Source organism: Physeter macrocephalus, chromosome 2 (genome assembly GCF_002837175.3).
Source record: "Physeter macrocephalus isolate SW-GA chromosome 2, ASM283717v5, whole genome shotgun sequence".
NCBI lineage: Eukaryota > Metazoa > Chordata > Mammalia > Artiodactyla > Physeteridae > Physeter > Physeter macrocephalus.
In genome coordinates this window covers 9,362,165-9,382,812 of record NC_041215.1, presented here as the reverse complement: position 1 = coordinate 9,382,812, position 20,648 = coordinate 9,362,165, and the positions used below count along the sequence as shown (strand labels likewise).

General features: G+C 48.5%; 1 protein-coding gene across 5 annotated transcripts in view; it reads right to left on the bottom strand.

The window, feature by feature from the left end:
- The window catches only part of GFPT2 (glutamine-fructose-6-phosphate transaminase 2), a 43,487-nt gene extending 25,804 nt beyond the window's left edge, over positions 1-17,683 (bottom strand). For 3 of the 5 annotated variants that reach the window (XM_055080116.1, XM_055080121.1, XM_055080124.1), the window contains exons 1-5: positions 17,585-17,683; positions 17,105-17,260; positions 3,324-3,431; positions 2,354-2,452; positions 1,730-1,855 (exon numbers count right to left, since the gene is read on the bottom strand). In XM_055080116.1, the coding sequence (XP_054936091.1) occupies positions 1,730-1,855; positions 2,354-2,452; positions 3,324-3,431; positions 17,105-17,260; positions 17,585-17,591 (496 nt within the window). In that variant the 5' untranslated portion in view covers positions 17,592-17,683. Of the gene's footprint in view, positions 1-1,729; positions 1,856-2,353; positions 2,453-3,323; positions 3,432-14,974; positions 15,042-17,104; positions 17,261-17,584 lie in introns of those variants that run through there. The other 2 variants (XM_007122257.3, XM_028498023.2) reach the window with 2 other exon arrangements.
- Positions 17,684-20,648: the final 2,965 nt, after the last annotated feature.

Sequence of the window (20,648 nt, the reverse complement as noted above, 5' to 3'; positions counted from 1 at the left end):
TTTGTATGCAGTGTAGTTGCTGGGTGTAAGTCTTCCTTAAAAGTATGCTCTTCAGATATCACTGATGAGTCGTTAGAGAAATTTTACAAATCTTTTCTTATTTCCCATGTTGTTTTATTTTCAATTACTCATCCTGAGTCACGGCAGGCATTTCCAAATTTGGGTGTGGGGGCAATCTCCTTGGAGCCTAGCTGCTTTGGGGACACAAAATCATTGTCTGCAGTGAAGCGGGGGTTCACCCTATCATCTCAGTGGGCAGGAGGCTGGGGTTGAGGTGGCAACATTTCAGGGCACATGGTCTCGGTACAGTGTGTTACCTCAGCCAACAATGTTGTTCCAGGGACCAGCCTCTGCATCTGGCTTGGGGTTTGGCTGGATGTATATCCTAGGTCCTCAGCACCGTGGGGTCTATAGTCCCCCTCCTGAGTGTAGGGTGCCTGCCCCTGTAGTGGGGCATCTCATGGCTCAGGGCATGGACCAGATGCAAGGAATGGTCCCCAGCAAAGAAACCGCACTACCCAAGTCTCTGACCATGTAGGTGTATGTATAGCCTGGTCCCTGTGCTATCTCTGGCTGCTCTGATGAGAGAGGTGCATGGGGCCCTCCTGTTCTCTCCGGGAGGCTTTCCTTTCCAAATCGGGCAGGGTGAGCTGTCTCCAGGCACTGCAGTGTCCACAGGGGCAAAGGACACTGACCAGGGAGGTGCTGCTCTCTCCTGTGGCCTGACTTCCAAGACAATTGATGGCAATGAGGCTTGTCAAGTGTTTAGTTAATAGTAAATACCCTACAATTACTCTTACGTGTCTGATCCCTACTCTAATATGAGGCTTGGTAAGAACCTGCATTATGCCACATTCTGGAGTCAGCTTGGGGTGGGGGATCCCAGCTGACTCCAGAAATCATTCTCTCCACCGTACACCCTCTCGTATCATGCCCAGGTGTGCGTCATGGGGGTTTCTGACCTGACCAGGCCCAACCCAGAGTGGAGACCCAATAGAAGGCCCAGACTCCATCTCATATGCCCATGTGTCCTACTGCCAGAGGCCCTGACACCCCTGGGTACTGACCACAGAGTCCCAGAGAGCTTCCAGTGGGAGCTCCAGACCTACCGGTCCTTCCCCCATGAGAGGAGACTGGGACTTCATTTAAGATAACCACCACATAAAGAATTATCCTGGGGGCTCAGGCAAGTGATGTGGACCCATGAGCTGAGGCTGACATGGTGAGGGGGGAATTGGGAGAACTGGTGGCCCTAATTCCAGGGACCAGGATTGGAGCAGGCACCTCAGATGTTAAACAAGATCAGCACTGCCACCTGCCCTGGCTCAGGACCACTCTCTTCAGGGGCAGGAATGGGTATAGCTGGATGAAGAAGGAACCCTAATCTTTCCTCAAGTGCCCAGCCCTCTGGAACACCCTGGTCCCTAACTAAGGAAAAGTGCCCAGGCCTTCAACCCTTTACACCACCAAGTCCTACTCAGGCTGGGTCCCCAGAGCCAAAGGCATTCATGGGAAGTGCCACTGTTTTCCTGTGGATGCCTGCGGGGTCAGCACTATCCAGGGGCCAGGTTGAATTTGCCTCCTTTCTAGGGCCCAGTGCCAACAGTTTGGATACTCGGGGAAGACAGGGATGCTGAGAAGCCAGTTGGTGGTGGGTGTGGATCAACCCTGGCACAGGTCAGGGCCAGGCACAACCACTAGGACAGGGGAGCAAGGCTATACTACATACCGTTGCCTTTGTCTGAGCGTTGTGGGTGGCTGTTGACAGCATTGGGGACCCCGTGGGTGGCCCAGCGTGTGTGGGCAATGCCAAAGTGGGTCTCAAACTCCACTTTTAAGTCCATGCCGTCCTGTTCTAGATGAAGGAAAAATAAGTTTTCCACACTTTAAGCATTGACATGGTACTGTTACATGAGGTGACTTCATTACATGAAGACATATCAGCTACACCAAAAGTACATCCCACCATCAACCACAAAGGCCCCATTCTGGAGAATTCTGCCAGACCCTTGCTTTAATTAGTACTTATCAGTAACCTAACTCACTTAACTAAAATAAACTTACTTTAAAAAGAAAATTACAGGTCCCTACCATAAATGGAAAAGCAGTATCATTTGCCAGAAAAATTAAAATACATAAGTACTAAATATTGAAAAAAAATTTTTCAGCGCACCATCACCTGAAATAAACCATCCCACACTCTGGGAAACAGTTTTGCAACATGGACTTAACCCTCCTATTTTTCCATGCTTGGGTAGGTTAATATTTTTAGTCTCCAATGCTGTTGGAATTAAAGATTATAAAGTGACCCAGGCTGTGTTTATTACTCTGACTTGGCATGTCTTTCACATACTGTAAAGTTCTTCATCAAGAGCCTTGACATTTCCTCTTTTCTTGACTAGCTGGATATGTCTTTCTTTGACTTCGTTATTATTTCCATCGATTGCCACACCTGTAACATAAACATGATTTTTTGTACTGGAATTTAAGTTTTGTCTCCCACGCTTCATTACAGGGAATGACCCTGGGTGAGGGCTATACAGAACTGTGGATTTATTAGTTCTTATTCCCCAGGCTTGCTGCCCAGAAGAGAACTAGACAGTGTTAGGATATTGACTTGGAAAGAGGAGGCTGTGACTGTGACAGTGCTAACCAGCAATCAGGGAACATGTGCCTGGAACCCAGGCTGTGGCTGCCTCACCCCGGCTTCTAACCAGGGTAATTCTTGGAGTTTGCCTGCAGGAGAGGTGCCACCACGTCTGCCACCAAAGGCAGCAGGCTCATTTAAGGACATTTGTGCACTTTGCATTCTGCTACTTTAGCTGGTATTTCTATTGCACTAGTGTTCCTGCAATCTTTCATCTGACTTGCTTTCTATTAAGAATTTATAGGAATATATAATTATCTGGCTCTCCTTTTTCTCCTAAGGCTGCTTAATTAAAAATGGGAAACAGACTAAATATCCATCTGTTATGTGGATGAAGGAGTAAACTCTGAGATAGGTATCCAGTATAGGACTGTGCAGCCACTTAGAAAGATTATGTTAGGAAGTGTTTAGGATAATGGAAAGAAACAAGGTAAGTGAAAGAAGAAGAATACAAAATTACAGAATTACAGAATTATAATTAGATAAAACAATAAATATCTGCATGACACCTCTACCGTCCCCAGACGACCACAGGAGGGACACAGATATTGATGGGGGGTGCTTTTGATGGATATTTTTTTACCCTTGTTTTTTCTTTCTACTTTTCTATGGAAATTTTCAAATTTCTTTCATGAACAAGCATTATGTTTATACGGCAGCAGCCTTTAGGGCCTACCTGCTGAGTCATAGCCTCTATACTCAAGCCTCTGCAGTCCCTTGATGAGGGTTTCAAAAATCTCCTTCCTTGTCCGGGGGACTCTGTAGTTCATGTAGGCGAAGATTCCTATTAAAAGAGGGGAAAACCATATGTTTACAAAACACTTGGTTCATGTTTAGAAGAAAACACTTCTGGGGAAACAGATACCACTGGAGGCGCATCACTGAAGGGCTTCCAGGCTGCCTGCAGAGGAAGGTGTGGCCTTCCCCAGACATAATGGAAGAAGAGCAGAACTCCCTTCCTGCTTCTAGAAGGACATTGTATGCAGCCCTCCTGCAGCGACAAAAGGACTCACAAAGCATGTGAAGAACACACTCACACACCATGGCGTTGCAATTCCACTGTGGAGAATTTCTCCTATGGACATACTCGCAGAAGACGCCTTTCATTGTGGCAATATTTATAATAGAAAAGATCAGCAAAACAAAGCAACCACCTAGGGCCATCTGGAAGTCCCCGCTATGTGGACTCCTTGGTTTGCACAGAACACACCTGAGAAGAGTCAAAAGGAGGTCACCCCAGCCTCCTGCGACAGGTAGGAACAGGGGCTGGGGCCTTTGCTCCACTTTCCACTTGGCCCTACTGCTTGGAGCATTACCATCAATAAGCACTACTTTTACGACAGCAAGCATAAAATCATCTCTTGGCCTCATAGAGAATCCTTATCTTCAAGGGAGGCCCACCAGCCTAGAAGATTTTGTTTGGCTTTATTTTCTGCATTCATATATTAAAATAATATTTTCCCAAATAGGAAGAAACAGTCATCATGTTGGTTCTTTCCAAACTCCTCCACTCCTCTGCTTGAGACTACAGACCCTTGGTCTGTCTCTATCCTGCCCTGTGAGTGTCCCATCCCATTACCCCTCTGTCCTTTTGCCCTACACAGGAAAACCTTCCCTTCTCAAAGTTCAGCTCCAACCTCACCTCCCAGGGCAGGCTTGTCCAGGCCCTGGCCAGAAGTGTTCACCTGCTCTTACATCCTGAGACATCTACATCCCCTGACAAGGTCACAGGCGTCTTGGCACATGGTCCTTGTTCAATAACTGTATGTGGATAGAATGACCATGAATCTGTATTAAGCAGGGAAGCAATAGTATGGATCGTGAAAAGGGACTCATCTTATTGAGAAATCACTATATGCCAGGTACTTGCTACACAAGTATCAATCAAAGCTCGAAGCAGTCCTAGAGGTTGGACCTGCCATTACCCTCCCCTTACCTTCTGGAACTGGGCCAGGGTCAGGAGTGGAACCAAAGAGACCTGATTTTAGGACTTAAATGATCCTAACCTCTGGGCAACACTGCCTCGGGGATGAATAGGGTTAAAAGAAGGTTTATTTTCTCAATTTTAATTTTTAAATTTTATTATTTTTAAATTTTCTCAACATTTTTCTGGGATGACAGAAAGATCTGAGCAAAATTTAAAAATTTCCAGGTACCTGTACCTGCACCCCCATGTTCATTGCAGCATTATTTATAATAGCCAAGACATGGAAACAACTTAAGTGTCCATTGACAGATGAGTGGATAAAGTAGCGATGGAATATATATGTAGTATTTTTTTATTAATTAGTTAATTTCATTTATTTATTTTTGGCCGCATTGGGTCTTTGTTGACGTGCGTGGGCTTTCTCTAGTTGCAGCGAGTGGGGGCTACTCTTGGTTGCGGGCTTCTCATTGCAGTGGCTTCTCTTGTTGCAGAGCACGGGCTCTAGGCGCACGGGCTTCAGTACTTGTGGCACGTGGGCTCTAGAGCACAGGCTCAGTAGTTGTGGCACATGGGCTTAGTTGCTCCACGTCATGTGGGATCTTCCTGGACCAGGGCTGAAACCCATGTGCCCTGCATTGGCAGGCGGATTCTTAACCACTGAGCCACCAGGGAAGCCCTATATATGTAATATTAATGGAATATCATCCAGCCATAAAAAAGGAGGAAATCCTGCCATTTGTGACAACATGGATGAATCTTGAGGGCAATATGCTAAGCCCATGTGCCCCGCATTGGCAGGCGGATTCTTAACCACTGAGCCACCAGGGAAGCCCTATATATGTAATATTAATGGAATATCATCCAGCCATAAAAAAGGAGGAAATCCTGCCATTTGTGACAACATGGATGAATCTTGAGGGCAATATGCTAAGTGAAATAAATCAGACAGAGAAAGACAAATACTGTATGATCTCACTTTTATATAGAATCTAACAAAAAAACTAACTCATAGATAAAGAAATGAGATTGGTGGTTGCCAGAGGTGGGGGATGAGAGGTGAGGGAATTAGGTGAAGGTGGTCAAAAGGTACAAACTTCCAGTTATAAGATAAATTCTGGTGATGTAATGTACAGCATGGTGGCTATAGTTAATATTCTACTGTATATTTGAAAGTTGCTAAGAGAGTAGATCTTAAAAGTTCTCATCACAGTGAAAAACTTTTAACTATGTGAGGTGATGAATGTTAACTAATCTTATTGGGGTAATCATTTTGCCATATGTATATACATATACACATACATATGTAACAAATACCAATACATATATACATATACAAATCATTATGTTGTATATCTTAAACTTATACAATGTTATACATCAATTATATCTCAATAAAACTGGGGAAAAAAATTGCCAGAGATAAACCTTGGAGAGGACAACCTGCCAGCAGATAACTAAGGGATGATCGCAATTATACAGCAAACCACATGTCATATCTCTGTAATATCTGTAATGTCTCTAGATTATATTCAAGTCAATATAGTATATTTGAATGAATGATTAAACTAAATGATTTAAACTAAATGATTAAAGTAAATATTATATTCCTAAGCAGTAAGTAGGGTCACATCCTAGAAATTTAACTTGCTAAAATTAATCTAGACACAGTCAAAACAAAGGCAATGAAATTATACAGTGCTAAAAATTATATTTTGCATTCCTAGGTACTGTATGCTACTGTACACAGGATATATTTGCACACGAGTATTAAGGGGCAGGGTTTATGTTTTAAAACATGCACACTGTGGTTTCTGAGCAGTTACAGACGTTTTCTTTTAAAAATGGCCAAGGATAATTTTGGCAGTCAGCTATTTTTGTCTTCTAGGTCAGGTGAGAAGTGTTTCCCCAGCTGAGCATCTGTGCTTCAAGAGCTCACAATTTACCCTATGCTTCAAACCTAAACACTTCTGGTCAGAGGATGTATTTTTGTCACCTTACATATATATATTAAAAAAAAGACAGCTACTTTTTAATGTAAATTTTTAACAGCTTCATTGGGATACAAGTCACATACCATAATATTATCCCATTTAAAGTGTACAATGCAATGGTTTTTAAGTATATTCACAGAGTTGTGTAGCCATCACCATAATCTATGCTTAGGTAAAACTTTCTATAACATTCATTTTTCTGCAAAAAAAATCAGGAAGTTCCCTGGAGGGATATGGTCAAATTCCAGTCAATGTAAAGAGCACATAGCTATGGGAGATGGCTATATGAAGGATGGAGCAACTCACAAACCATTTTTGTAGTCTTTTAAACTGCAAAACTCTCCTGGCACCTTGGGAATTGTTCTAGAATTATACCTGCACACTCACAAAGGGGAGCTAACAGGCATTGCAGATGACACAAAGGCCCATACACCAACTCGTTTTTTTTTGGGTAGGGGCTTGGGGGAGACAATGTATATTTCCAAAAGTCAAATTATTGTCTATTTTTCTCCCATAAGCATGGAATAAAAGATATATATTTTTTTATTCTATTTTGTTCAGTGGCCTTGTCTTCTTTGTTGGCTTTATGCCTTAAAAAAATAATACATAGTTTTATATACAATCTACTGTGTTCTCCAACTTCTTTTTATTTATTTGTTTGGCCAGAATTCATCCTCTTATTCATTCTTTTGAAAATATCTAGAGCCTTTTTCCTACGTGGCATTCACTCTGTTAGGTCTTACAAATATCAAGGAAAATAAAACATATATCATCCTTATAGTCAGAATGAGAGGTAGTCATCGAACAAATATATGCATAAATTGTTTTAAATGTTTTGAAAGGAAAAACACCAACTCTTTTAAATCCAAAATTCTTTTACAAGAGCGCTGTATGTTTGCCGATTCTCCCCTGCAATTCCCCGTCCTCTGGGCCAAACTTCACTTCTGAACTCACGTCAGGCACGTATGCATCTCTGGCTCTGAGACCCAGAACAGCCGCCTTGGTGGGAGGTGCTGCTGCCAGAGCCCCTGGTGGGCTGGAACTGGCTGGAACGGCTAAAGGGGCCTTGCCATCAGGACCACCAGCTGTGTCCACACCCAGCTGGGAGGCTTGGCAGCCACTCAAGCACCATTTGGTTGATTACCGTGGTGAGAGGGGCTGCCAAGAAGTGGTTTTCAAGGTCTTTGCGCAAGAAGGCATAAATCTAATTTTTAACATGAAATCTCTTGCATACCAACCTCTGTTCAGTAAATTCTTTTAAGCACTGTCTCTCTCCTCTCTCTTCTTGGCTGGATTCTCCCTGCACGCCACCAAATGAAAGTGAATAAAACAGCACCTATACTGTGCTCTTACTATTTAAAAAAATAATTAAATAGAATAAAGCTGCTTTCCCAAGAATTTTGTTTGCTATTCATATCAGAATTCCCTTCTGGAATCCCTTTCATCTGCAATAAAAGCTGCAGTGAGAATCCATTTTTTACCTATGAAATCAGTAAAGATCCACCAGTTTGACAACAAGTGAGAGTTTAAATTTGTACACTCTCTTTGGAAGGTAATTTGGCAATCTCTCAAATTAAAATGTACACATCTGTTGAACAAAGCTTCTGCACTTCTAGGAATGTATCCAACAGATATCTGTGCAGAGATTCAAGTGTGCGTGCATTAGGGTAGTTGCTCAGCACTGTCTGTGGTAGCTGAAGACTGGGGACAGCCTGATGCCTGGCAGGGCCCTGGTAAGTGATGGCACGGCCACATGTGGCCACTGTAGGGCCACGTGCAGGCAGCCCTATACAGAGAACAAGGTGAAGCTGTGTGTCCTCTTGGAAAACAGGCTACATCTCCAAGATGTGTCAAGGGAAAAAAGTGGCCTGCAGAACATCTGTAAATTACCCAAGGTGGGGCAAGGAGACACATAGCGTGTTTCTGGAAGACCCAAGGAGCAGTGGTTGCCACTGACGAGGGTGCTGGACAGAAGGCAGAAACTCCTTTCCCACTGCATGTGTCCTTTTTGTACAGTCAGGATATTTTGCCACGTGCCTGTATGTAGTACGTTACCATGTGCTGCTATATGTATTAGAGAGTGGTGGGTACAGGATTGTCAGCTAGCCCAATCATCTTCACCGTGGCTCCCCAGCTCTGCTCACCTGGAGGGACAACAGCCACAAGAAGGCAGAAAGCAGTCTGAGCACACGGTCCAATGTGTAAAAAGACAGGCTCAGGGTCACCCCGCCTGGGTTCCTCCTCCCTCGCCTGCTCACTAGTCTGTGACAGCAAGAAGCACAGAGGGTGGCAGCTACGGCCTACCACCTTCGCCAAATATCGATTTCAAATCCCAGCCCACTCCTTGCTTCTGTGTGGCCTGGAGCAAGTCACTGAACTCCCAGTGGAGCATGGTGATGGCAGCACCTACTTCCTAGGGTTGCTGTGAGAATTCATGGGAGTCTTTGTATAGCAAGAGGAACAATGCCTGCCGCATAGTAAGTGTCTGTATCTGTGAAAATGGAGCAGGCAAAGAGCTTCCTCCTCCTGGGGAGCGTGCGGCACAAATGCAGGTATGTATACAGCACAAGGGAAACCCTTGAGAAATCATCATTAAATAAAACCACAAGGAAAATAGTACCAGTATACTGGTATTTATTTTTGGCTTTCTACTTGGGGAAATGATGATTAAACCAAATGTGTGATCTGGTTACAGAATGATTAAGATGTAAATCATCCCATAAATATTTCTCTGGCCCACAGGGGCTTCATCACTGTGCTACGTGCTGCGAAGTGCCAAGATGGACCAGTCAGGGGGCCTTGCAGGGCGAGTCATGAGAGGACATGATGCACAGGGACCACCTGACCCCTCAGGAGACTTGCAGGCAGAGAGGCTGAGAGCTGAGAGGTGGGAAAGGGGCAGAAGGCTCCTGGACTGGCTCTCTGCAAAGGTGGCCGACAGCTCATGCACCCGGCCTATTACAGGCCTTCTCCTCTCCCGATTTTTAAAAAGTCACATGGCCCTGTTTATTTCCTATATAGCACTTCCCTTCTTGTCTTTTGTCTGACTCCCCACTGGATTGTAACCTTCATGAGGATGGAGACCACACGTGTCTTGTTTATCTGTCTTATTCCTTGCTATATTCCCAGAACCCAGTGCAGAGCCTGGTACAGTTTAGGTACTCAGTAACTACTTTTTGAATGAATGAATGCATGAATAAATGAATGTATTTGGGGGGGGTGTTGATCAGAGAAGGTGACCTTTGAGCTGGGCTGGAGACAGCCACCCTCAGCCATGCACAAGCAGAGAGAACCCCCAAGTGTAAGCACGAGGGACAGAAAGGCCAAAGAGGTGGGTAGTGCTGAGTCTGGTGTCCCTGAGTGTTAGCTCCTTTCACCACGGCAGTGAGGCACTGCTCTAAGGGTAACCCTAAGACACTCAAGCACAAAGGCGTATATGCTCCAGCATTACCCACCCCCAACCATCATGCACTGTGAGGACCCTAGGACTGGAGTGGACAGCCTTCTAGATAAATGAACCAGGTCCTGGGGAAGGATCCCAGAACTCCAGTGGGTGGGATTGCAAAGTAAATCACAACCACCACTATGACCACTCATGAAGCCTTCCCATGTGCCAATGTTTTCAGAACCTCATCTTGTCTAATCCTCACAATGCCTATATCCAGGTTGTGGTTCCCAAGGACAGACAGGGCATCTCTGGCTCCAAGTCCAAAGAGTTGAGTAATTCACAACCAGGTCTACCTGATTGCAGGGGGCTCATCACTGCTGCCCCCCAAATTAGCATAAGACCTGTCTTAGAATCCTCCTCCAAGGGATGAGAAATAGCTTGCAGAGGGGGCCTGGCCTGTGGGGAGATGCCCATCTGGCCCCTGATGGACACACTCAGAGCTCCCCTGGTGAGGTCCAGGCCATGTTGATACACCCTACCCTGACCCCTGGGAGGTCACTCCTTCCCCGGGACACTCCTGCTTCTAACGCCACCCTTCTCTTCCCATCTAGCCCCCTCCCCACAGGGCAGAGGCAACCACAGCAAGCTGGCTCCCACTACACACATCCCTTGCCCAAGAGGGATGGCGAAATACCTCCAAGCTGGTTGGAGAGATGCCCAGCCCTGGGGCAGAGGCTGCCTTGGCCCAACCACTGCAGCTAAGTGTATACCCCTTGCCTACACGGCCATCCTAGCATCCAGAGCTTCGAAACAGCTTTTCAGGGTCCCGCTCTTAAAACTGATGGGAAAAGTGAGTGAGAAAAGGTTCCAAAGGTAGAAAAACCCAGACAAATTCAGAGGGACTCCAGAAGAGACTGCAGATGTGATGCAGGATGGACACGAGCCCTTTAAGAGGGGACTGTGGCACCTTAGCCCAGCCCACCTTGGGGGTCTGGGAATTCTAATGTTCCCTCCAAATATGGCGTGAGAGATCATATAGGAACTCAGGACCAAATGCACCACAGAGGTCCATCCATGCAGGTAGGGGCACTTCGACCTTCAAGTGACAGATAATTACAATGACAAGATGAAGGGGCAATGTCTCTGGATTCCCAGCCAGAACTAGGATCACTGAACTCCTGGAACCTTCTCTACAACCCCTGGGGTGCTCGGTGTATTGGATTGGGGGAGGGGTTTTTTGGGGCCTGGAGGATGAGGGAAGAAGGTCTAAGTTTACAGTGGGTGGGCTAGGGTCCACATTATGATTCTGTGGCTATCATTTTGGAAAACTTCTCCATCTTTCCAAGGATCAGCTTCCCAATGAAAGACACTGCCCTCACTGTGACTGAGGGTGAGCAGTCCCAGGCAGAGATACCACCTGTACCTCATACAGGGTAGGGCTTGCTCCACTGGAGCTATGTCACCACCCAGACAGGATGGGACCCTCTCCAGACCAAGGTCACTCTTTCCACCACCATCCAATGCTTCTCAGAATTGAAGAGGTTGACCTCCTTAGTCCATGAGTCTACTAGAGATTAGATACTATTCTAAGTCCCAAATTGGAAGACATGGCCAGTTGGATTTATGCCTCATAAAATTCCTGAGGGTGTGTGTGTGGGTGTGTGTATGTGTGTGTTTGAGTGTCAGGTATGTGTGTTGAGTGTGTATGTGTGAGAGTATGTTTATGTGCATGAGTTTGTGCTTGAGTGTCAGGTGTGTGTGAGTGTGTTGGGTGTGTGAGTGTGTGTGTGGCATGCCAGGGGAGGTGGGCAGTATACCCTTCCAGGTGAGGCCCCAAGGAAGGGGAAGCCACTGGGCCAGGAGAAAGGGCTGCAAAAGGAGGCTGTGGCCTCTCTGGATGTCCAGGCCTCCCTTGTGCAGACTGGGGAAGGCCACTTTATTCATGAAGTGGGAAGGACAATTTCTGCTGCTTCCTCACAGAAGTGAGAGTAAGGGTGGAGATCGCACAGCTGGATCCTGTCACAAAGGCAGAGGAGTCCCCAGGCCTGGCTCAGGGTCAGGAGGGGGTTGGCTCTTCTGGGGACAGCCTTACCCTGTTTCAGGCCTCCTTGGGACTCCAAGGGTTAAAGTTACCATAACACTCTAATCCCTGAGATAACAGGGGACTCTGCTTCCTGCAGTAAATGTGGGCAAGGCATTTTTCTTTTTAATAGAAAATTCCTGGTGTCCCTGTCCCCTTAGGGTTTCACCAAAACAAAGGGGAAGCAACATACAAATACTCTTAATTGTACTTAAAAAAAAAACTTTCAAAAAAAAAAAAGAAGTTCAAACTGCCAAATTCAGCTATGATAAAGCCAGACTTTTTTTTTCCAGTGAAATATTTCCTTTGAAAATTAAAAAGAGGCAGATGACTAGATTAAATTACTTGGCTTTGAACCTAATGAACGTTCTCCCAAGAGTGTTTGTAATCTCAAGTTACTATTCCTTTGTAAGCAAATTTTGCTAAATATAAAAATAACTCCTCAATTTAAAAGCACTATTTACTAATCTTATATCACAAAATATCCAGAAGGTTTCTCAGAACTCGGGAAACCCCTGATGAATAAGACTGTTGGGGAAATGGCATGATGATGGGGAGGAGGAGGAGGAGGAGGATGTGGAGGAGGGTGGTAGGCCGTGCTGAGCCCCTGCCCAGCTGGCCGCCCAGCTGGCCTCTCTGCAGCCCTCCAGAGAGTGCCACAAAAGTCCCATAAGTAGGGGCAGGAGTGTTAGAGAGCTGCTAAGACTGGCTCCGAAGAGCCAACTGTGTGAATCTCTTCCCAACTCCATGCTCAGGGACCTCATGCTGGTGACCTGAAATTAGCCACGGTGAGAGTATTCACACCATAGAAACTGGTAAACCAAAGAGCCGGTTGCTAAACATTTATCTGCACACTATTGTGTAGGGGGCTCTGTTTCTCAAGGCTCCTATGGCTTGGAGAAGCAACAAGTCAGGCGTCCTGACCCCAGAGTCTGTGCTCCATCAACTCCAGTCCAGTCTCTTCTGAGGCATCCATCCATGAACTGAACTGTTATAAGGAGGAAGGAAGTGTCAAATATGACAGGGTTCTGAGAGCTAAAAGAAGTTTGGGACAAAAGGATGAGCTCTCCCAAGCCAAGTAATCTCCCTGGATTGCTGTTTCCTCACCTAAGACAAGAGGCAAGTGAGCCCCCATAAGCATTTGACAAGTTCTCCTGAAAGACTGCTGTGCAGTAAACACACTGTGTGTGGGTCTGGGTGTGTGTCCTGGCCCCTCTTGATTCTGGGGAATAAAACCATGCCTGTTTATTGCACAGAAGAGATGAGTGGGAAGGGTATCACGTACACACATGGAGAGCAAGATGCACGATATTTATGTGACATGGGAACTGACTTTTAGAGAAAGTATGAACACTGTTTGGTCCATCTGGGTGTGTGGCATGACGCCAGTGAAGGAAGGGGTATTTAACTGATGCCTACATTCACCTTCTGACTGGGACCAGAGGAGTTGGGTGTGTGTGGTGCAGGCGATGCTGGTAGCCCTTTGGTCAACATTCTTGTAGCCATCTGGGATTGGCAACACTGGACTATTCTTGCAGAAGGCATCTGAAAGCAAGAACCCAACTGTAGCAGGATGAATAATCGTCCTCAAAAATATTAGGTCTTAACTCCTAGAATCTATCTGTAAATGGAAAAGCGTCTTTATAGATGTGATTAAGTTAAGGATCTTGAGATGGGAGACTATTCTGAATAATACAGATGGGCCCTAAATGAAATAACAAGTGTCCTTATAAAACGGAAGCAGAGGGCTTCCCTGGTGGTGCAGTGGTTGAGAGTCCGCCTGCCGATGAAGGGGACACGGGTTCATGCCCCGGTCTGGGAAGATCCCACATGCTGCGTAGCGGCTGGGCCCGTGAGCCATGGCCGCTGAGCCTGCGCGTCCGGAGCCTGTGCTCCGCAACGGGAGAGGCCACAACAGTGAGAAGCCCGCGTACTGCAAAAAAAAAAAAACAAAACGGAAGCAGAAGGAGATTTAATATGGAAGAGGAGAAAGTGATGTGACCATGGAAGAGGAGACTGGAATGAGTAGCCACAAGCCAAGGAATGCCGGCAACCACCAGAAGCTGGAAGAGGCAAGGAACAGATTCTCCCCTAGAGCTTCTGGAGGAAATGGGGCCCTGTTGGCACCTCCATTTTGGCCCAGTAAAACTGATTGTTGGACAAGTAGTCTCCAGAACTGTGAGAAAATAGATTTATGTTGTTTTAAATCAGCAAGTTTGTGGCAATTTGTTACAGCAGCCAGAGGAGCTAATACAAAAGATGATGAATTCAAGGCAAGGGCTTTACCTTCTAGCAAAAACTAAGAATTTTTTCTTCTTCAAGTCCTTTTTTCCCCGCCTCATAGATGACTAAGTGTAGTAATGAAGGACAGGGAAGATTTAAGAATTCATAGATGGGACATGCAATCCTTTTTGTCACATCCCCAAGCATGCATGCCGCCATGCCCTTGCATATGCTGTGCCCTCAGCCTGGCACACCTATCACCCTCTTCTCTCTGTAGAGCTCATACTTGAAATCAGGCCTGTGACACTGTCCCAGGTCCCTCTCTCTCTTCTGGGGAAAGTCAGTGTCTCTGCCTCCACTGTGCTGGGGTCCCAACCTCAGACTGCATGAGGGCCATCAGGTACCATCAGTGAGTGGGGCAGCTGGGTCAGGGTGGGAGAAATGGGGAGCTTGCAACTGTCATCCCAGGGATCACTGTAAACTATTCAGAAACATGGACTCAGAGTTGCTCATCCTCGGATTTTTTCAAGAGAAGTCAAAATCCTATCTATTTAATGTGAAATCTCCCAATTGTGTTATTTGGTAACTACAATAATTAAATTTTTAAAAAAAGTTTAAATTCTGTGCACCAAACAGAAAGTTGTCTGGCTGCCAGTTTGGCATGGGGCTGCCAGGCTGCAGCTCGTGCCCTAGGTCTTCCCTCTATGGCAGCATTTACCTCATGAGTTACTCCGTCCCTGGTCAGCCTCTGGACTGCCCCTCCAACTACCTGCCCCTTCTCTGAGGGGAGGACCATGCCCACAGAGCCCCAGGGCCTGGAAAACAGGGCCTCTCCAGGAGCAGTTATTCTCTAGAGTGGGGAAAGGAGGGAGGGAGAGGGAATATAGTAACCTTTTTTATCAGCAGAAAGTCAGCAAAATGCCAGCAATTCCCAGATGTCAACAAAACCACCCATGAGTACCTATGTGTTGCTTCAGATAAACTCTTAGTTCATTAAAACTTTGAGGGTGATCTGCTTAGTGTGTGGAGGATCAGCTAGAACTGGGTCCAGCTTCCTGTGGGAGAAGCAGCAAAGACAAGGGAGAGCAGGAGGCACTGTGAGCCCGGTGCCTTCAGCTCAACACCTGCTGACCACTGCGGAACCAGCCCCAGAGATCTGAGCTCTGAGGTGGCTTCAAGGTGGCAAATCCCAGCAGGGCTACAGCCAGTCCAGAGAAAAGACCTAAAACAACTGCTCAGACAAAGGTATGCACAGACCTCTCTGGGCCTCAATTTCCCCAAATGTAAAGTGAAGAGGGTAAGTGGTTTACTCCAGGAGCACCTTCACAATTTTTGTACTATCCTTGTACCAAAAGCACAATCATTTCTTTAATATTTTTCTATAAAATTGACCAAAGTTTTTAAAACTTAAATTCATTACAAAAGAAAACAAACATAAAGGAAAACTAATATCACTTGCCATATATACACAGATCATAATCCAAAAAAAAAAAAAAAAACCCACAACAAACCAAACCAATGGGTTCAATTTTAGCCATCTGCTGCTCTGAGCTCTGAGCCCAGGACAGCTTCCTCTGTGCAAGGGGTGCTCCGGCAAGTGTCAGAAAGATGTTAAAGGCACATTAGCACCCAGCTGAGACTTTCTCTTGGCTACTTGAAAAGGAAATAACTTTCCCATGCAGGAATTCCACAAGACTCCCCGACTTAACTGGGGTTGGAGGGTGGGGTGTGCCAGCAGGGAGCCCTGTTGGGAGGACACAGGTAGTTACAAACCAAAGCTCATCCTTTCCCTAGGGGCCAAAAACACAGCAGCCCTTTAAGAAAGCAGAACAAACTCAGAATTGAGAGTCTGAGCGCCCCCAGGCTCAGAAGGACAACAGAGAAAGGTGGATGTACATAGGAAGCAGGATGGCTAGGGTGGTGGTAGGGGCGTAAGGGCAACTGAGAGGAGGAAGGAGGGAAGCTGCTCATGCTGGAGGGGCAAACCCAGTGGGTGGGTCTTGGTGCACCAGTCTGGCTCTAAGACCACCAGGTGGCCAAGGGCCTTGAATGCCGCACTAAGGAGTTTGGAACCCAAATATTCTTGGCAAAATTGCCACCTTTGCCATATCTCTCTCCCCAGGAATGCCTACAGGCAGCCCTATATGTACATTACCAATGACGCCCAGGAGTCCTGACATTTTTGCTGAGGGTTCAGTAATTTAAATTGATGTCTGCTTGGCCTGGGGGAGGCTGCACCCCAAAAGTCAGCTGCCTGCTCCTTGGTCAGTCGGTCCTTTTTCACTTTTTCAGGAGCGCCTGGCCTCAGAAACAAGGCCTGTACAGACCTTGGCCCACGGCTCACTGCTGGCACACCCGACCCCAGCAGCCCTGAGCACGGTCAGACAGAGGCCTTTCATGGCTTCAAAAGTTCCACCAGGTCCTCCAGCCACAGGAGGCTGGAATGGGAAACTGAATCCCACTCAAGGAAAAAAAAAAATGCACAGTGACCTTTTGTCCCAGCAGAAGTTCTCGGCCCTCTCCCCAGCCAGCGGAGGCGGTCCAGCAAGGAGAGTAAGGAATTGCAGATGTGCGCGCAGGGCCGCGCCGCCCTCCCCACCGTCCCGCAGCCTTGAGGGACCGCGCCCAGTCACCGCGGTATTCGAGACGCTGGGGCCCGATCCCGCTCCCAGTCCAGGGCTCCCTCTCCCAGATTCCGCCCGAAGCTCGGCGGTAGGTGCTGCTTCTTCCCCGCGCCTCGCCGAGAGCTCTTTCCAGCGAAGAGGCGGCAATCCGGAATCAACCCTTCTAGGGACAAGAAGTTCATTTTGGGACGCGAGGAGGACGCACAGGCCCTTCCCGAGCTTACCAGGGGCTGCTCCCGACACCACGGGGACGGTGCAGGTGTGGTCGCCTCTCATCGGTGTTCGCGATGGGCTAAGAGTCGCGTTGGGCACCCCGCGCCCGGGATGCGCGCTAGCTTGCGCCTGGCCGCCTTGTGGGCGACTTGGGGGCGCTTTCCTCACTGGACATGGGGTGCGGACACACCTCTGTGTTTCGAGGGTCCAGGCCTAGGACAGGACCAATTCCCTCCCCTCTGTGGGTTCGAGAACGGGGTTGGGCACCCTCCCCTTCACCCCTCCCTGGGACACCCACTGGGCGGCCGGGGCAAGGGGAGGCAGGCCCAGCCCGTGAAAGCCCCTCTGTCGGGGACCAGGGCAAATCGACGCCCCCATCTCGCGCCGCCTCCAGTCCCCAGGGCCCAGCTCTTGGGCCCAGGCTCTGAGAGGCCGGGGCGTCGGAACCCGCGGCCGCCACGGAGGGGGCCGCAGGTGGGCGCTGCACTCACCACACATCTTGGCCGCTCCTCGCGCCCTTCCCGGCTCCGGGCCTCTACGCTCAGCTGACACTGGATAGACCCGTGCGCACCTCGCGCTCCTGGACTCTAGCTCCCGCCGCTCGGCCTCTGGCCCTTATAGCTCGTAGCCCTCCTCCAGGGGCGGGGTCGAGGCGTGGCCTCCTCCCGCCTGCCCGTTTCCCATTGGCCCCCGGTTGTCGTGACAACGGCGGGCACTTGGCCCCCAGGAGTCTGGGCAGCGGGCTAGGGGCGGCTCCCAGGCGTAAGTCCCGGCTGTAGCACGTGGGCGTCCGGCGTTAGATTCTGGAAACGGGCTGGTGGGGGCTGCACGCTTCCTGAGTTCAGACCCAGACTCAACCAGTGAGTAGACGTGGGACCTTGGGCAGGGGACTGAATCGCTCTGCGCTTCAGCCTTCCTGTCTGTAGAATAGGGATAACAATGGAACCTACCTCCTGGGTCGTAATGTTGTTTAAGGCAGTCTGTGTAAGTCACAGAGTACAATGTCGGGCATAATAACACGTGTTACGGGTATGCGCCCCTCTGTGTGCCAGACTCAGGGCACCAGAGACGCAGCACAAGGTAGGCTCAGAGATGGAAAGGGACTTTGCCAAAATTGGGCAGCCGAGGCGGTGTCAGAACTCGAACATGGGATTTATTGCAGAGCCGGAAGTCGGAGGCCGGGATTCCCCAAGTATTGAGCAAAGCTGGGGGAACCCAGGAAGCCGCCTCCTCCCAGAGGGGCGCTGGTTGACCTCTCCGCGCAGCTGGCCTGCGCTCAGCGGGCCTAATCTCGGGACCCCTAATCTGGCCCCGCCGTGAGTCACAGAGGTCTGCGTTCCCCCGCCTGGTTCCCGGCCGTCCCCTCCCCTTCCGCCTGTACTTTGGGCTGGGTCTCACGAGGAAGGTCACGAGAACTGGCCCAACATTTGCGTACTTCGAAGCCATCTGGTGTTTTTTATTTTACTTTAAAAAAAAAAAAAGTCCTGAAATTCTAAACAGATACTCTTCAGTTGTGTTAGAGAAAAAACGAAGCTTTTTACGTCTTCTCTAGAGCATTTTTCCTAATGTAATACATCTCTAGCTTCACAAGGCTCTGCAGGCCCTGGCAGGAGTAGGCGTTTATTGCACCCATTGGACCTTTGAGGAAACTGAGGCTCAGCGACAGTAAGGAGTAGGTTGGTTGAGTAATTCTGCTAGGAAACAGCAGAGCTGGTTCAGGAGCTGCCGCATTTGCTTCTCTACCTCCACAGTGCACTGTCACTTTCACTCACTCATTCCCTCTTTCCTAAGCAGCAGGCTTCATGCATGTCTTGGTACTAGGGACCTAATGGTGAGTGAAAATAGATCCAGCTTGGGCCCTTGTGGCACTTAAAAAGTGGTGGGCAGCAGACACTTAGTCTAGTGTCACAGAGAGCCGGATGGTTCCAAGTGGGTTATAGGGAGGAGGGACAGGGCTGGCTGATGTGGAGTGTGCCAGGCTGCCTGGAACTTGGCTGGGCCTGAGGCTGGGGCTGGTGCAGGTCAGTATAGAGTTAGGGCAGTTGCCAGAGGAAGTTAACAGACTTGAAAAGGGAGGTACTGGTATGTGCAAAGGTCCCATGGCTGAGGGCTAGAGCTTGAGTTGGGAGATCAGGCTGTCCTGCCCCAGGGCTTCTACCCTCTGTAACTGAGGTGGGGATAGGATGATATTCTTAGGCCCTCTGCTAGCACCAAGACAGCAGGAACCCTGAGGTCCGAGCAGGGTCCACATCTGCCCCCTATCCTCCTCGGGGATTCACAGCTTTCTGGTGGGGAGGAGCATGAATGCTAGGACCCCTTTGGAGGTATCTGCAGCTGCTGCCCTGCCTTGGGGACCAGCCCCTGAGAGACCTTTGGGAGGACAGTGGCCTGAGCCTGGCCACATAACCACTAGATACCCCTGGCCCTGGCATTGGTTCAGGAATTAGTGTGTGGCCCATGCTGGGCCCTTGTCAGTCTGCTTATGGACATGGGAAAATCAGCAAAAAAGATGAGCTTGTCCCTTGCCCAGTGGCACAGCTGGCTAGAGGGTAGAGTGGTGATGCCGGGGACCTTCTTGTCACCTTTGGGGTTGGGTGGGGAGAGGCTGTCTGAGAGTGAAGAATCCAGAGCAAAGCAGATCCCTAAGATGGAAAAAGATACACATTTTTGGAGACCTGGGTTTACCCAGGCCTGAAGTCAGGATCTATCGCTAGGCTTCTCAGTATCAGAGCTCAATAAATTCCCATCTTCACTTGAGGCACTCTGAAGTGACCTCTATCATTTGCAACCAAGTGGAGTCCTGATTCCTTCATCCTGTCGGAACTGGGATCTGAGATCCAGGGGAGCAATTAGGCAGCTGGTGGCCCCAGCCCATAAGGTCTTGCTGGCTGGAGCCCCTTCCTGCTCGCCTTGTCTGGGACCTGTCCATGTGCAGCCCAGAAGGCCCCTGAGGTTTGATGAAATTAGAGTCACAAAGCCAGGAAGTGGGGGGCTGGTCTGGATCTGGAGACCAAGGCTTGGTCCCTCTCAGAGGAGGGAGGATGTGGGACCATGCATAGACACCTTCCCCAGCCTGGTCCCATACCTGTGCTTCCAGAAGGGTAAGCCTGAGGAGCTGGAGCCAGAAGCCCACAGGGCCTGGTGGAGCAGGGCTCTGAGCTTACTCCCAGTGGGTGCTAGGTGTCTAGTGCCCAGACTGATCACCCTGGCTACCTCTGACCCCACTTGTTAGGAGTGACCTTGACCCCTCTGGCCAGCAGGGTGGGACCTCACACTGGGATTGCAAACTGCAGCCACAGACATGGCTTCTTCACCTGCACATTTTTTCCAACCTCAAGCCAACTTTTATAATCAGAAGATTTGCTCATTGATACAGTTTCTCCCAAACAACCCAAAGATCTGCTCTCCTGCACCCCATACACAGTACAGCCGAGTCCCATGGCTGTTCTGGAAGACACAGAAGGTGCCTGCTATCTCCCGGAAGGCTGATATAAGCCCTGTTCAGCTGTTTTCCCTGTGACATTTCTGCTGAGGCATAGGGAGTGTTACAGGGTC